At 42.8% G+C, this 16,489-nt stretch overlaps 1 protein-coding gene across 1 annotated transcript in view; it reads left to right on the forward strand.

Annotated features, from left to right (window-relative positions):
• NUDCD3 (NudC domain containing 3) overlaps positions 1 to 16,489 on the forward strand; it is a 99,790-nt gene that overhangs the window by 65,674 nt on the left and 17,627 nt on the right. The window contains exon 4 of the mRNA XM_012763368.2: positions 13,437 to 13,580. Coding sequence (XP_012618822.1) covers positions 13,437 to 13,580 — 144 coding nt within the window. The remainder of the gene's footprint in view (positions 1 to 13,436; positions 13,581 to 16,489) is intronic.

The following is a 16,489-nucleotide window of genomic DNA, read 5'->3' on the forward strand; positions in this document are numbered from 1 at the left end:
AAGTGGCAAAGCTGTGGTTTGATTCAGATGTGTTTGCTTCTAAAGCTCATACTTTTCCCTTTGGGCTACACTCCTGGCTGCTTAGGAGAGACTGTCCTGGAGCATGTAACACAGAAGTTGAATTGCATATGTGTTTTCAGGAAGCCATTCACTGTGCACAGTGCAGGCAGCCTGGCTGGCACCGCACACCCCACATGATAACAGTAAGACCGCCAGGCTCAATCCCAGTCCCTCTGGCCATTCTGTCTTGTGCCTCCCCACTCTATAGCCACTTCCTCTGCCATCTCTTACTAGCTCTCCAAGCTCCACTCGAAACAGGCAGACATGCCCTAAACCTGCCCTAAACCTGCCCTCTGTATAGGAGTGTAGGTGGAGTCCGTGGCAGTCTTAAAAAGACTGTGACTTCTAGTAAGGAGAAACGGCTGGTGTGAGATGAATGCAACTCATTCTGTGTCACAAAAGACAGGACACACTCACTGGCTGTTAATGGAACAAAGACCATGGATGTGGATCAGTGAGTTGCAAGTGGCCTGGCTTCAGCAGGAAATAACCATCAGCTCAGTTCTCCCTTCCTCCCCCCTGCCGTCTCGATAGTTCTCTTACTAGCACCTGGTGACCCCTAGAATCATAAGTTTAGCATCCAAGTCAGACCAGATCACTAGGGATTATTCACACAGAATTCCAGCTTTGAATGTCTACTTCTGGCTTTTCTTTTATTGAGACAGAATCTTGCTCTATCACCCAGGCTGGAGTGCACTGGTGTCACTATAGCTCACTGTAACTGCAAATGCCTGGGCTCAAGCAGTACTCTTGCTTCAGCCTCCTGAGTAGCTGGGACTACAGGAACGAACATGCCTCCACGCCCAGCTTGTTTTTCTATTTTTATTAGAATTGGGATCTCACTCTTGCTCAGGCTGGTATCGAACTCCTGAGCTCAAGTGCTCCTCCCTCCTTGGCCTACCAGAGTGCTAGGATTACAGGCCTGAGCCACCACTCCTGGCCTACTTCTTGTCTATTTTTAATAGGTCAGGAGCAGGTGCTAGCTGCCCTGCCCGAATAGTTTACCCAGCATCTTCTTGGGGTGTAGGTGGGCTAAGTATTGATTTCCATTTCATTTTTTGTTATATAGTTGTACAAATTATGAAAAGTGTTATCATGCTTCATTAACTTGGCTGAAAAAAATTACAGCTTCCTGGTCCTTTATCTGTCTTCTAAACTGCTCCATGAACCTCTGGGGATTTCCCTGAAAGGATTTTTATTAGGCTCAGCCTAAAACTACCATGTTTCCCCCAAAATAAGACCTACCCATAAAATAAGCCCTAGAAGGATTTCTAAGCATTTGTGTAATATAAGCCCTACCCTGAAAATAAGACCTAGTTATGGGCGTGGCTATGCAGTGTACCTGCACAACCCATGCATTTTGTCACAGAGCGGTAAAGAAGATGAGCAGCCCTTCTCGTCTGCCCCATTGTGACAGCTACTATCCCAGAGGTGATGGGAAAGGTGCGGGCAGCCCCACCAACAAGGTCAGCTCCCCCTGTCAAGTCCTGGCCATCCTGTGCATGCTGCAAGCTGAGGCATTGAGGGGAAAATAACATATCCTCTGAAAATAAGCCCTAGGGTGTCTTCTTGGGGAAAAATAAATATAAGACCCCATCTTATTTTTAGGGAAACACAGTACTTATTGTCTCTTTCTTTGACTCAGGAGACCTAAGTTACTTAACAGCTTTTGCCGTGTACTTTGCACAACTACCTGAGCCCATCTGGAAATGGTGTCTCAGATGGGCTTGCCAAGTAATCATGGTTGATGCCATGATTCTGATCTGTGGTGGGCATTATGTTGTGAGGGTCCTGCCCTATGTCTTGTTTCAAATTCAGAGCTACACCTCTTTCCCGTGTACTTTGTCATGTGATGTGACCTTTAGGATAAGGTGGCTCTCCTTTTATCAAGGATAACCCTGGGTTTGGCTCATTCTGCACTAGACATTTTTGGAGTATATTGACTGTACTCTGTCCCAGGAGCTGGGTGTATGGGGTCACCAAGACTGACAAGATTGCTGGTCCAGAGCCATATCTCAGTGGGCAACAGGCAGTAAGTCAACAAATAAATAAGCAAGGTATTTCTAGTTAAGGGCAAGTGTGGTGCAGAACGTGAAACTGGGTGATTTGTGTATTTGACCAGCACTTACACAGTGTTTTCTCTGTTCCTTGGAGCAGTGACTTGTCCCCTCCAGTCCTTCTGACCATTGTGCAGGCACTGTATAGCCCTGAGGGCTGCTGAGAGCTGTGTGTGCAGGGTCCCAGCCAATAAGAGCCAGGCCAAGATCGAGGCTTGCTCTGGAGCGGGTGCTTCCTCTCACCTCAGAGAAGGCTTGAATGTGAAGTTTGGTTGTAAGACCAGGACAGAAAGATGGAAGGAAGGGACTTCCCACATCAGCCACTGATTAATTTTGTGTTGGTTTTTTGTGACACCCCTGACTTAATTCGTCGTGGTGACCTGCCTTAGTGTCGTGCTTCATCTCCGGCATGGTTGAAAAATTCTTGGTCCTAGTTTGTTAGTGATCTAGGAGTTTTAGTCATGCCTCACTTAAAAACTTTGGAATTAAGTTTATTTTGTATCTCTTGGATTTTGCTGGTGTAAGGGTTTTTCCTGAGAGTTGCACTTTCTGGATTGGCTCCTTTCCAGTTAGTTGTTCCCTAAGTGTACCTGTCACGGCTGCCTGTCAGCAGTGTTTATTTTTGGTTTTTGTCTGTGACACCTAGCAGATATCATCATGATGGTAGCCCTGGCTGCAGCAACTCAGCAGATAAAATCAGAATTTATTCTGGTTGTGATTGAGGGGCTTTGTGCAGGCAGCTCTGTGTTTGTGTTAGGGCTGTGGGATAGAGTATCGCAGGAGAATCAGGTTCTCTGCTCTCCAGCTGTAGCTTGATTCTGGTATTCTCAGAGCTTTGCCTCTCCTGGTCTCTCTCATTGATCCCTTTTCTGTAGAAATAGATTTCTGTAGAAATAGGTTACACTTGCCTCTCAAGAGGGGTGGGAGACAAATGAGAGTGTGTGCATAATGCTTTATGTTATTCAGAAGAAAAATAGAAAGCGTTCTCATTTTACATGCAACATTTTAAAAAAATCATCTTGCTGGTGAATCTGAAGAAAAACTTCTCAAAATGAAGCTTTTAGTTTCATGCATTAGTAAAATATGGTTAGGTCTTTCCTTTACCATGGTCTCTGCTCCATCAACTCTGCTCTGTTTAGGAAAAGCAGCTGACTTTTTTCCCCCTCTGTACCCACAGAATAGGGACAAGGAACTTTTGAGTTCATGACATAGATGTTTATGGGATTGCTCATGTCAGACCAGGATGGTTACAAACCTAGCTAGCATTTCAATGATTCATAGGATTTTAATGTTTTTGAAAGTTGAACTCCAGAGATTTTTAGTTTAACCTCTCATTTTGCAGATGAGAAAACTCTCCTGGTAAAGTGGTGACAGAGCAGAGACCAGAACCCAGGGGCCTTTCCCTTTTGCACCCTGTTTTATCAACTGTCTTTTGCATGGAAAATGCTGTGGTATTATTGCAAATGCAGTCATAATTGGATGTCATTGAATAACATGGGAATCTGTTTCCTCCTGAATCTCCTTCCTCTCATAAATTGTGGGTGGTCCTGCAGGCTGGTGCACACACTTGCCCTGCTGCTGCAGTCTCTGTCCCCACTGCAGAGTCTTCTCTAAATAGAATCTTCTGGAATAGCACCTTAGTCCCTAGGTGTGTCTCGTATGGCTCTTAGTGATGCCCAGGCTTAGATTTATGGTGATACTTTGTCTCTGAGCTTGATGCAGGTGCTGGAATTTGTGCTAAAAGCTTCATAACAGGTGGCATTCCCTTGTTAGAACTCATTTTGTAAAAATGTAGGAAGACTTTATTATAGGAAACTTCCAGAACAGAAAAGGCTAATAGGCTGCATTTATCTACTTTATTTTTTAATTTACCTAATTTTTAAATGCATTATACATTTACATGTTTGAAAGCATAAACATGTACAATGAAAAAAAATCACTGTTGAGTTTGTGTGTTCTTCTGTTCTGTACTGACCCCCCAGTTCTGACCTAAGTTATCATGTAACTGGTTTGGGGGATATTTCAGATATTTTTATGTATATATAATCAAGTACAAACGTATATGTCCTCATCCCCACCTTTAGCACAGATGGTACATCCCACTCACTGACATGACCTCAGTGACCCTGCCCAGTGTTAGCCTGGCCCTACAAGAGCAGCTCTGGTCTCTTCTGTTTACCTCCATATGCCCACTGCCTGAGGGGTACCCAGGAAATTCTCTGTAGACCTTGCTTTCCCTGGTCTTCCGGCTCAAGTGCCCCAAGCCCATCACTCCTCATTCCTGGGGCTTCTGTTCTTTACTTTTGCCCCCTTCAGGCAGCAGGCTGATTATGAAACCAGTCCCCTGTTAATAGACATCTAGTTTGTTTCCAATTTTTTGCTGTTAAGAATTTATAAATAGGCCAGGTGTGGTGGCTCACGCCTGTAATCCTAGCACTCTGGGAAGCCGAGGCAGGTGGATTATTTGATCTCAGGAGTTTGAAGACCAGCCTGAGCAAGAGCAAGACCCCATCTCTACTAAAAATAGAAAGAAATTAGCTGGACAACTAAAAATATATATAGAAAAAATTAGCCAGGCATGGTGGCGCATGCCTATAGTCCCAGCTACTCGAGAGGCTGAGGCATAAGGATTGCTTGAGCCCAGGAGTTTGAGGTTGCTGTGAGCTAGGCTGATGCCACGGCATGCTAGCCTGGGCATCAGAGTGAGACTCTGTCTCAAAAAAAAAGAATGTAGAGGCCGGGCGCGGTGGCTCACGCCTGTAATCCTAGCACTTTGGGAGGCCGAGGCGGGCGGATTGCTCAAGGTCAGGAGTTCGAAACCAGCCTGAGCGAGACCCCGTCTCTACCAAAAATAGAAATAAATTAATTGACCAACTAAAAATATATATACAAAAAATTAGCCGGGCATGGTGGCGCATGCCTGTAGTCCCAGCTACTCGGGAGGCTGAGGCAGTAGGATCGCTGAGCCCCGGAGATTGAGGTTGCTGTGAGCCAGGCTGACGCCACGGCACTCACTCTAGCCTGGGCAACAAAGTGAGACTCTGTCTCAAAAAAAAAAAAAAAAAAAAAAAAAAAAAAAAAAGAATGTATAAATAATAAAGCAGTGATGTCCTTCAGTAAACTTTATTTGCATATGTACAGTTCCATATGGAATAAATTCTGTGAAGTGTAGTTGCTAGATTGAAAGATATATACATGTCTAATTTCTATAAGCATTGCCAAATTACCTTCTATAGGGGTTCTATAGTAACTTACATGTGTATCAGCTATATACGAAAGTCCTTGGTTTTTCACAAATTTGCTGTCAATAGTATGTTATCAAACTTTTGGGTTTTATAAGTTGAATAGGTGAAAAATAGCATCTAGGTATATTATGAATTTGTATTTCTTTTCTTTTCTTTTTTTTTTTTTTTTGAGACAGAGTCTCACTTTGTTGACCGGGGTAGAGTGCCATGGCGTCAGCCTAGCTCACAGCAACCTCAAACTCCTGGGCTCAAGCAATCCTACTGCCTCAGCCTCCTGAGGGACTACAGGCATACACCACCATGCCTGGCTAATTTTTTCTGTATATTTTAGTTGGCCAGTTAATTTTCTTTCTATTTTTAGTAGAGATGGGGTCTCACTCTTGCTCAGGCTGGTTTTGAACTCCTGACCTTGAGCCATCCTCCTGCCTCGGCCTGCCAGGTGCTAGGATTACAGGTGTGAGCCACCGCACCTGGCCATGAATTTGTATTTCTTAGAGTGAGGTGGAGTGTCTTTCTACATGTGCCTTTCCTTTGAACTGATTATGTCTTTTGCCCATTTTCTATTAATTTGTTGTACTTTTTCTTACTGATTTTTAGGAGCTCTGTATATATTAGAAAGATTAGACTTTTGTGATACATATTGTAGGTCTATTGTCCCATTTTGTTATTAATCTTTTGAGTTGGTTTATGTTTTTTCCATGCAGAGCCTACTAATATTTATGTAGTCAAATTAATCAGTCCTTTTTATTTTTTAGTGGCTTCTAGAATTGAATCAGAATTAGGAATAGATTGCATTTTGAGTAGAGTTTCTTTGATGGTCAGTCATTTGAAGTTTTGCTGCCTTATAATCCACTTTGATCTTCTTGCCCTATTTGAGTAGTTTTGTCTAAATTCTGCTAAGGGTTTCCAATTTAATTGTTACCGAAATGATTTGTTTTCCTCATAGAAGTCCCTTCTCCTTGGCAACTGGGGCCTCTCTCTTTTGTTAAAAACAACAGCCTAACACTGAATTTTGTCACTTGGAATTGACCTTCATATTATATTTAATTAGGTAAAGGCACTCCAAAATGCAACTGTTAAAAAAATATAAGTGGAGCCTGGGGGGGTGTGGTGGCTCACACCTGTAATCCTAACACTTTGGGAAGCCAAGGTGGGAGGATTACTTGAGGCTAGGAGTTGGAGACCAGCCTGATTAATATCGAGTTTCTACAAAAAATAGAAAAATTAGCCAAGTTAGGTGGCACATGCCTGTAGTCTCAGCTATTCAGGAGGCTGAAGCAGGAAATTGAACAAAATTAGATATAACTGAAGCAACAAATGGACCCTAGTGTTGGCTTTTAAAAATTATAAAGAAATGTTCTAGATTGTATACACCATCTGTTCCAAATTGTTGTATGTGGATAAGGACGGTGTGGGATGTTGGTGGGGTTTTTAAACCAGTTCTTGTATTGAATATATAACTTTAATTTTGCTTAGTAAATGTGGATGTGTTTTTTGGATGTATCTACACAAAGTATACTTGCATGTGTATCTTTATCTTATTTTACTATTTGGTTAAGGGACACATTGCTCAGCTTGCTGGGTAGCGTTCCTAGTCTTAGAAGGCCCTTGGTGGTAGGGTTTTCATCAGAACCTCAGGGCGACAACCTCTGGCCTGTGAATGCATCTCCCCAAACTTAAATGTGCCACGAGATCATTTCTAAGGTGGTCTCAACCTCTGTTCAGACTGCCTCACATGTCCTTCACCAGCATCTCAGGACTTGCCCTGCAGGATGAGGCTGGAGAGAAGGAGGCGTCTCTGTATTCCCCACTGTGCATCCACTTGTCCCCAGTCTTTCCCTTGCCACCCATATGTGGACATATGTTTTCAGTTCTCTTGGGTATATATACCTAGGGGTAGATTTGCTGGATCATATGGTACCTCCATAATTAACTTTTTGAAGAACTTCCAGACTGTTTTCCAAAGTGCCTATGCCGTGTTATATATATTTTACATTTCCACTAGAAATGTACGAGGGTCCAAATTTCTCCATATCCTCACCAACACTTATTGTTTGGGTTTTTTTAATTGTAGTTATTCTACTGGGTATGAAGTAGTATTTCATTGTGGTTTTGATTTGCATTTCCCTCATGACTAATAATGTTGAGCATCTTTTCATGTACTTACTGTCCACATGTATATCTTCTCTGGAGAAGTACCTGTTCAATCTTCTGTTCATGTGTTAATTAGGTTGTCTTTTTATTGTTGAGTTTTAAGAGTTCTTTATACATTCTAGATGCTACACCTTTCAGATACATGATTTGTAGATATTTTCTCCTGTGGGTTGTCTTTTCACTTTCTTGATAGTGTCCTTTGAAGCACAAGTTTTAAATTTGACAAAGTCTAATTTGTCCATTTTTTTTCCCTTTGGTTGCTTGTGCTTTTGGTGGTATCTAATCCAAGATAACAAAGATTTACTCTCATATTTTCTTCTCAGAGTTTTAATTTTAGCTCTTACATTTAGGTCTTTGATATATTTTCAGCTGAAAATTTTATTATATATTATGAGGTAGTGGTAGTGGTTCGACTTCATTCTGAGGTAGTAGGCCAATTGCATTCTTTTTGTCATGGTACAATTGGTTGTAAAGACTATTCTCCCCTTATGGAATTGTCTTGGTACTCTTGTCTAAAGTTAGTTCACCATAAATATATGGATTTGTTACTGGACTTCTAATTCTGTTCCATGCATCTATACATGTGTATGTGTTTTTTGCCACTGTTTTGACTACTGTAGCTTTGTATTAAGTTTTGAGAATTTTGTTCCTTGTTTTTGTTCTGCTATTCATTCATTATTGCTTTTTTGTGTGTTAAATAGGTATTTTGTAGTATAATATTTTAATTCTCTTGATGTTTTTAAACTATATTTTTGGAGGCTTTTTTTTAAATTTAGTGTTTGCTGTGGGGATTACAATTATCATTGTATTTTATAACAGTTTACTTCAGATTAATGCCAACTTAATTTTAATCGTGCCTAAAAAATTGCTTCTGTATAGCTCATGTTTCCCACTCTTTTGAGCTGTTATTTGTGCTTCATGCAATTGTTTTTTAAGTTAGATAGGAGAGAAGAAGAATTTTTTTTCTCTTCTTCAGACTGGGTAATTTCAATTGACCTATCTTCAGGTTTGCTGATTCTTTCTTCTAAATGCTGAAATCTGCTTTTGAGCCCCTGTAGTGAATTTTTCTTTTCTTTGTTTCTTTTTTTCAATTACTTTTGAACCCAGAATTCGAAAGTATGAGGTTCTTTTTTTTTATTCCATCTGTTTATTGATATTCTCGATTTGTGAGACTTCATTCTTATACTTTCCTTTAGTTTTTTTTTTCATGGTTTTCTTTAGTTCTTTGCACATACTCAAAATATTAATAGCTGTTTTATAGACTGTTTTATACTAAAAGCCCATACGTGGGCTTCCTAAAAGACAGATTTTATTGTTTTCTTTCCCCTGCGTATGGGCCATGCTTTCTTTTTTCTTTGGAAGTCTTATATTTTTGTTGGAAACTGAGTATTTTAAATACTGAAATCTGTACTTGGTGAACTTAGTGGTTAACTAATTATTGGATGGAGAATTTCTTAAACCCCCGGTACCAGTAAGTATGTCAGTCTTTGTGAAGAGGCTCCATGTACATTTGGGGCACACCTTCAGCATTTAGCCTAGCAGTTGAAAACTCTGCCTTAGTCTTCACTTCCTGCTCAGGTAGAGTCAAGATCAGCCAAAGATGAGAGCTTAAGGCCTTCTCAGGTTTTTCTTGAGCATGCACTGAGCCCCATATATTCATACATCCTAGATTCCCAGGAATATGTCAGAGCTTTTCAAATTTCCTACAGACATTTTATTCCCCACATTTTCCTTTGATTTGCCTCAGTTGTTAGCCACCACTGCAGGCAGATACAAAGTTAAAACACTTGCCTATAATTGTTTTCAACAAACACTACCCTGGGAAAAGTCTTTTCTGAGTCCAGTCAAATATAGTCTTATAAGTGGGGAACCATTGGACAGGTCAAATAATGACAGTTCTTTGGGACTGAAGCTTTGAAAAAGGTCTGGCTCTGTTTTGCACTTCCTGATGGCTGCTAGGCTACACCAGGAATGTGAGCTGTCAAGAGCCTAGAGAGTGGGGATGGATTTAGGGGAAGTTACAATGTCACAGAGCTCGCTGTTCTTACTGAGGTCGTCGTTTTGATTGAATTAGTGTTCCTTGGTTTTCTACAAACCTTTGGTTAGTTTCCAAAGTTCGTAAGAAGTTGATAATCACAATTTCTGCCAATTTTTTGGTTGCTTTTATGGAGGAGAGCTCTTTTGGAGGCCTTTACTCCACCATTTTCACTGACATAAATTTGGATCAGGAATTTATTATATAGTTTATGTTTTTCTGAGGGTTCTTGCTGTCCTTTTATCTTGTCAAAAATAGTATACTTTCATCATAACCTCAGAATCACCTAGACTCTCATTGATACTATATGAATTGTCTAGAAATCCCTTTTTTGAGCTTTCTTCCTAAACTTCAGTCCAGACTAGTTATCTCCAGTTCTTCTGTGTACCTACCATCCTGGAATTTTTTTCCTGCACTTCTAGATTAAATGCACTGATTTTTTGGATCCAAGTTGGATATTCCTCTTTTTCAGTTTTTGTCCTCATTTTGTTTTTCTCAGAGTGATTTGTGGTAAATGTAGAGTGTATGTTGTAAAATGTATTTATTTTAGCCTTTCACTTATTTCACAGTTGGATATGTATAGAATTCTAGCTTAAAAATAATTCTCCCCTTAGAAGATTGAAGGCTCTTCTCTTCTTACATCCAGTGTTATTAATTTTCGCCGTCTCTTCCATTCAGGTTCTTTGTGAGTAAACTTTTTCTCCTCCTCTTTGCCACTTTTAGGACCTTTATTTTTTAAACACTCAGTGTTACAAAATTTCATGAGTTTGTATAAGTCATCTTTCATTCATTCTGCTCAGCTCTTAGTGGGTCTTTTCAATCTAAAGGCATATTGTTCTTTAGCTCCAGAAAATTCCAGAATGTCTTAATTTCTGGAATACCTATTTGATTGCCTGAATTGATCCCTGTCTCTACCTTGATTTGACTTCATCTTCCAGTATTTCTATTGAAATTTTTATTTTAGCTACTATATTTTAAATTCTTATGTTTTTTTCTTTCTGGTCTAATTGTCCTATGTTCATATTTTATTCTGGTTCTAGATACAGCATTTTCTCAGATCTCTGTGAAGATACAAAATGGAAATACTTTAGATCTCTTTTTATTGTTTTTTTTCTTTTCTTTTTTTGTAAAGTAAGGAGCATTGAAGAATATTTTTTCCTAATTAGCTCTGTGATCTTTGTTTTTTTTTTTTAACCTTTCTTTTCATGTGGCTATTTTTTCTGATAAGATGCAATCCTCAGTTTCCTAGTAGGTTTTTTGTTTGTTTGTTTGTTTGTTTTTTTAATAAACACCTCTTTTCTCGTTCTCTTGTGTGAGGGACAGTATTGATGCGTTTCTCCACGGTGCGTCTGAGGTCTGCTCCTCCCACTACCAGTGAGAGCTGAGTCGATCAACCAGTCAGCTTTGTTTTACAAGGTATGGGGGCCTTGGCTGTCTTAATGCTTGAGTGAGTAGGACTTTACCTGGGGCATGGGCATTCTCACCAGGTGGCTCCTCCGACTACTGCTCACTGTCTTTGGAGCAGGGCCCTCTCTTGCTCTGTAGCAAACAGTAGGATTGCTGTTCCTTTTGATGGGCCTTCCAGGGGCACAGCTGTTCCCATATGTGCTACTGTCCTCACTCCTGCCTTCTGTACCTGCCGATCTCCAGCCAGAGCCCATGTAGCTATGGCTTTCAGATGTCTCCTGCCCTGTAGGATCTGCCCCCTACTCCTGTCCTCCCCCTGTCATCAGCAGATTGTTGACATACCATCTGCTCTTGACCTCGCACTTCACTCCTTTCACTGTCTGGGGTTTTTCTCTTTATGTTTGTCATTTCTACAGGCCACAGGAGGTCAGAGAGATGACCACCTATTCCCAGTGTGATGTCTTCAACTGGCTCGCCAGAAGTATCCCTTGTCTGGTTTTCTCCCTTGATGAGTTGGTTCATTCCCCTGGGTAGGCAATGTGAGAAGTTTGCCCAAATTTGGAAATTACTGTGTTACATAGAGCTGGCTGGGAGAATTATATCTGCTAAGCAAGCTTGTTCTTGGGAGGCCAGGACTGAGGAGCCTTGGCTGTCTGTGTCAGGTTTCTGTATCATGCAAGTTCGTGGTTATACGTGGGCCAACATGTCTGGATCCTTTCAGGAGTGAATGGGGCCACTGTCACATTTGCTTGTGTTCCTCTTGCTGTTAGAAGATAGGGAGCAAAGCTCATTTGTGCCCATCGCTGGGTAGGACCAGCCAAGTAAACAGTTTTTCCATGGTAAATTCTCCCATGAAAGGTCAGTGCAAGTGGAACTACAGTCTAATGGGAGGATGCCTCCTCAGAGTCCACATGCGAACCTGGCAGTGCAGCCCATGGCCAGTGGAATGTCCTGGCTGTGTCCACCTGGTAGGTAGCCCTCTGCCACCTTGTGCCGCTCACTGCATGGCCTAGAAATCTCTTTCACTTAGGTTGAATGGCCTGATGGTGGTGGCTGCCACTCATTGTGTCTCCTGTTTCCCTTTTTTTTTTGAGACAGAGTCTCGCTTTGTTGCCCAGGCTACAGTGAGTGCCGTGGCGTCAGCCTAGCTTACAGCAACCTCAAACTCCTGGGCTCAAGAGATCCTTCTGCCTCAGCCTCCTGAGGAGCTGGGACTACAGGCATGCGCCACCATGCCCGGCTAATTTTTTCTATGTATATTAGTTGGCCAATTAATTTCTTTCTATTTATAGTAGAGACGGGGTCTCGCTCTTGCTCAGGCTGGTTTCGAACTCCTGACTTCGAGCAATCCACCCGCCTCGGCCTCCCAGAGTGCCAGGATTACAGGCGTGAGCCACCGTGCCCAGCCTCCTGTTTCCTTTTTAAATTTGTGAATATTTAAGCTACAGTTAGGTTATAGTATTGAATTTCATTGGCAAATACTAAATGCTACTTAAAAAAATCTAACTTTGAGAGTTTTTTCTTTAATTATTTTATAAACATTTAATGAGCCATCTACTAAGTGACATGGGAGAGTAGCCTCCAAATTGGTTTGATTCCACATACCTATTAGAAAAATGTTTTAAGTACTGGCCTCCAGTGTCTATTTAGTATTTTATAAAAAGATTCTTACATTACAAAACACTTATGTAAACAAGAGTTTTGTTTTCTTTCCTCTCCTAATTACTGACCTTACAAACCTCCTGGGATACAGTCTTATTGGCTGGGATAGATAGTATGAAGGAAAGAGGACCATGCTCCCAGCAGGGAGAGGTATTCCCAGGGCAGTGAGGAGGGTACATGGGCAGTCTCTGCCAGGACTAGCTTAGAGGGAGGAGCATAAACTGAGGCTTGAAGAGGCTGGGTTTCATAAAGAACCAAGACAAAATGCAAAACCACAAGAACTGGTCTGGGTCTTTGTGACCAAGCTGTAGTCACAAAGCAGTGCAATGGCTCATGGAAGGACGAGGTAGTGCTTGTCCTCTGCACAGCAGTGCTGGGATGGGCACATGATGTATGTGGCTGCTCAGCTCTCTTGGTTGCTGTCCTGGGTTAGGCTCCTGCACCTTTCAGATAGCCACAAGGGGAGGTGAGGGGGAAGCACCCACCACCTGTCTCCGTCTCTTTTCTGCTTGCCTTCTGCTGTGAGAATTGATCTCCCCTAACTGAAGAATAGGGAAGGGATTTGGGTAAAAAACTAGCAACTTCCACCATAGTACCTTACGTTACCAAGGTTTTCTGGTGCATTTACCTGAAGGAGTTGACCATTTGTGGCCTTCTCTGAGTGTAAATTAGGCCAATATGGTTTTCTTCACTGAGGTGCCTGGTGATCCCAATGACAGTGTTTGGTGTGTGATCAGGTACCTTGGAAACCATCATCCCTTCCAATGTACAACATGCCAGCCTCACACCGGAGTTGATTTTCTTCTGTGTTCCCAGGTCTCGGTGGCCCTTAGCAGTGGCTCCATCCGTGTGGCCATGCTGGAGGAAAATGGGGAGCGCGTCCTCATGGAAGGGAAGCTTACTCACAAGATCAACACTGAAAGTTCCCTCTGGAGCCTTGAGCCAGGGAAGTGCGTTTTGGTAAGTGTGGGCGCCTGTGTGCAGAGACTTTGAACCTGCTGTGACACCCCTTTTGACCAGTGAGTCTCTTTACACTTAAGCAGTGCTGTTAATTTTAGCAGTTGGGGCAGAAGGACTTTCCCAAGCATTTTGCACACTGTTTACAGTGCACTGCCACGGACCCTTGAGCTCTGGCCCCTTGAGATCCTGGTCATTCCCGAGAGCTTCTCTCTCCTTACATCTAAGGCAAAAACAAGTAAATTGAAAATGAAAAGGCAGGTTGATTTTCACAGATGCCAATCTGGAGAGTACAGAGTTAATAAATCCAGACAAACAGGCTGGGCACGGTGGCTCACGCCTGTAATCCTAGCATTCTGAGAGGCAGAGGCGGGCAGATCGCTCAAGGTCAGGAGTTTGAAACCAGCCTGAGCAAGAGCAAGACCCCGTCTCTACTAAAAATAGAAATAAATTAATTGGCCAACTAAAAATATATAGAAAAATATTAGCCGGGCATGGTGGCGTGTGCCTGTAGTCCCAGCTACTTGGGAGGCTAAGGCAGAAGGATTGCTTGAGCCCAGGAGTTTGAGGTTGCTGTGAGCTAGGCTGACGCCACGGCACTCTAGCCTGGGCAACAAAGCAAGACTCTGTCTCAAAAAAAAAAAAAAGCAAAATAAATAAATTCAGACAAGCAGACTCTTTTGACCAAGCAGCTCTCCTCACTCAGCTTCTGGCTAGGCATAGGTGAGAGTTCATGACAGTGAGATTAAGGAATGAATCCAAATGAATAGCTCACATGTGGCCAGTTAACAGACTCTCACAAACTGGGTTGCACCCCTGGGCAGATCTGTTGGTGGCTCATCCCCTCTCCCCTGTGAGAGCTGCCACTTTTTCTTTTCCTTTCCTGTTCTGTCCTGTCCTTTCTTTTCCTTTCCTGTCTGTCCGTCCATCTTCCTTCCTTCCTTCCTTCTTTCTCTTTCTTTCCTTTTTTTTTAAAGAAACTGAGTCTCATTATGTTGCCCAGACTGGCCTTGAACTCCTAGGCTCAAGCAATCCTCTTGCTTTAGCCCCCTGAGTAGCTGGGATTAGAGGTGTGTGCCACTGCATCCAGCTTTATCCTGTGAGGGCTTTGAGCCCTGTCAGTGGTAACTGTGCTGGTGCCCAAGTGGAGGCCTCCTACAGAAAAATCAAGGTGCAGCATATTCTGGACTAACTTGTTTTCTCTTTCCTCCTACTGAAGGGCTTAACCAGGGCATGGTAAAAGAGATAAAGATGAAAAGAAAAATAATAAATCTTGGGACAAAAAAACTTCAGAATTGTATACAAACATATTCTTCATTTGTGCAATAAATAAGTATGCAATAAGGAAACAAATTATCTGTTTCAGTTTCTTCAGATTTAAGACATGCTTAGTAGGGATAGGCTTCTCTCTGGGCTGCCCTGGCCAGTACTGACAAGCAGGGTCAGACTGCCATTCAGTAGCTCAGAGGTACCCACAGTAGCTCTGTCCTGGCTTCCCTCATGCTTGGAAGGACATGTGGGCCAGGGACTGAATGAAGAATATTTTGTCAGTGCCGTGGGAACCTGGACCAACCTTAACCCTGGTCTCACTATTAAGTCTAGAAAGTGGAGCTCACTCTGGGCTGCGCGGTGGTGGAGCTGATCTTGGCACAGACAGCATGCTTCTTGGTGCTGCTATGGCCCTGACCACTCCCTCTCCTAGTGAGTGTTTCATCCTAAACAGGGTCTTCTGAGGCCCCACATGTGGTGTGTGGAGTTTCCAACAGTGGGGCTAGGTTGGGCCTGTCCCTGGTTCTGACTCGCCTGGCCACTCAGGGCCCACCTCTGTTGATGGCCAGTGGCAGATGGCAGCAGTTCTTGTTCAAAATCTTGCTCTGTTGTGCTTCCCCTGCTGGGTGCCATTCAGCAACCAGAGACTAGAGAAGTGCTTTTCTTCTGCCTGTGAATGCTGTGATGATCTCCCCATCATGCGGCAACTCAGTCCCTCATCTCTTCGCTCCCAACATGTGAATCTTGTGCGTTACTTACACATCATGGAGCCTTTTCCCAAGCTGTGGGCTCCTGTGAGTACCACCTGTTCCTTTCCTTTGTATCATTTGACATTTACAGGTGTCCTCATGGCCTCTGCCTCACTTGAGTTTCACATGGCTCTGAAGGTGTGAGAGCATGAGTAACGGCTGCCTCGCCCTCTGCAGGGGCAGCCCTGGCTACTCTAGTTGCCCAGACTGCACTGGCAGTCCTGTTATCCTGGGGCTACTGTCTCTGTGGACTGAAGTCAGGGACAGCCCTGCCTTAAAACACTGGCCTTGACTCTTCTGCCTTCCATTGTTTGAGCTCATTGCAGAGTGTGGAGTGAGTCTCAGTTCACTTGTGCGGGTTCCCTCTAAGTGGGGAGTTCTTGGTGAGCCTTCCTGACATGGTCTGGTTGTACTTTATACATGCTTTGACACAGAAGCCAGTCTTAGTCGCTGGTCTCTGAGCCCATAGCCACTGTATTCAGAATCTGTTGTGATTATAATCAATGTACTGATGATTCCTTTTACATTATATTATTTCTATAGATATGTAATTATTACTATATACCTCTCCTCTTAAGGATTTTCATTGATAAAGGTAACCCTGACTACTTCATGGATATTCCAAAGCCATGTTCATGGGTGATGACAGGCACCCTTTGGTCTACAGCTGGTTCTGCACAAGTGAAGCCTAGGCTCAAGCAGAACACACACACACAGGTGGGGAAAGGCTTGCAGGGATCACACTGTAGCCCAGGGGGCCCATGTATAAGAGTGGAATGTTCAGTCCTCCTCTCTAGGCACAGTGCCCCCAACTTACCTGATGGCTGCACCTCACATTTACCTGACATGGGGAACCAACACTGAAACTTTACCACATGCCTCTGAAAACCACAC

Source organism: Microcebus murinus, chromosome 9, assembly GCF_040939455.1.
Source record: "Microcebus murinus isolate Inina chromosome 9, M.murinus_Inina_mat1.0, whole genome shotgun sequence".
NCBI lineage: Eukaryota > Metazoa > Chordata > Mammalia > Primates > Cheirogaleidae > Microcebus > Microcebus murinus.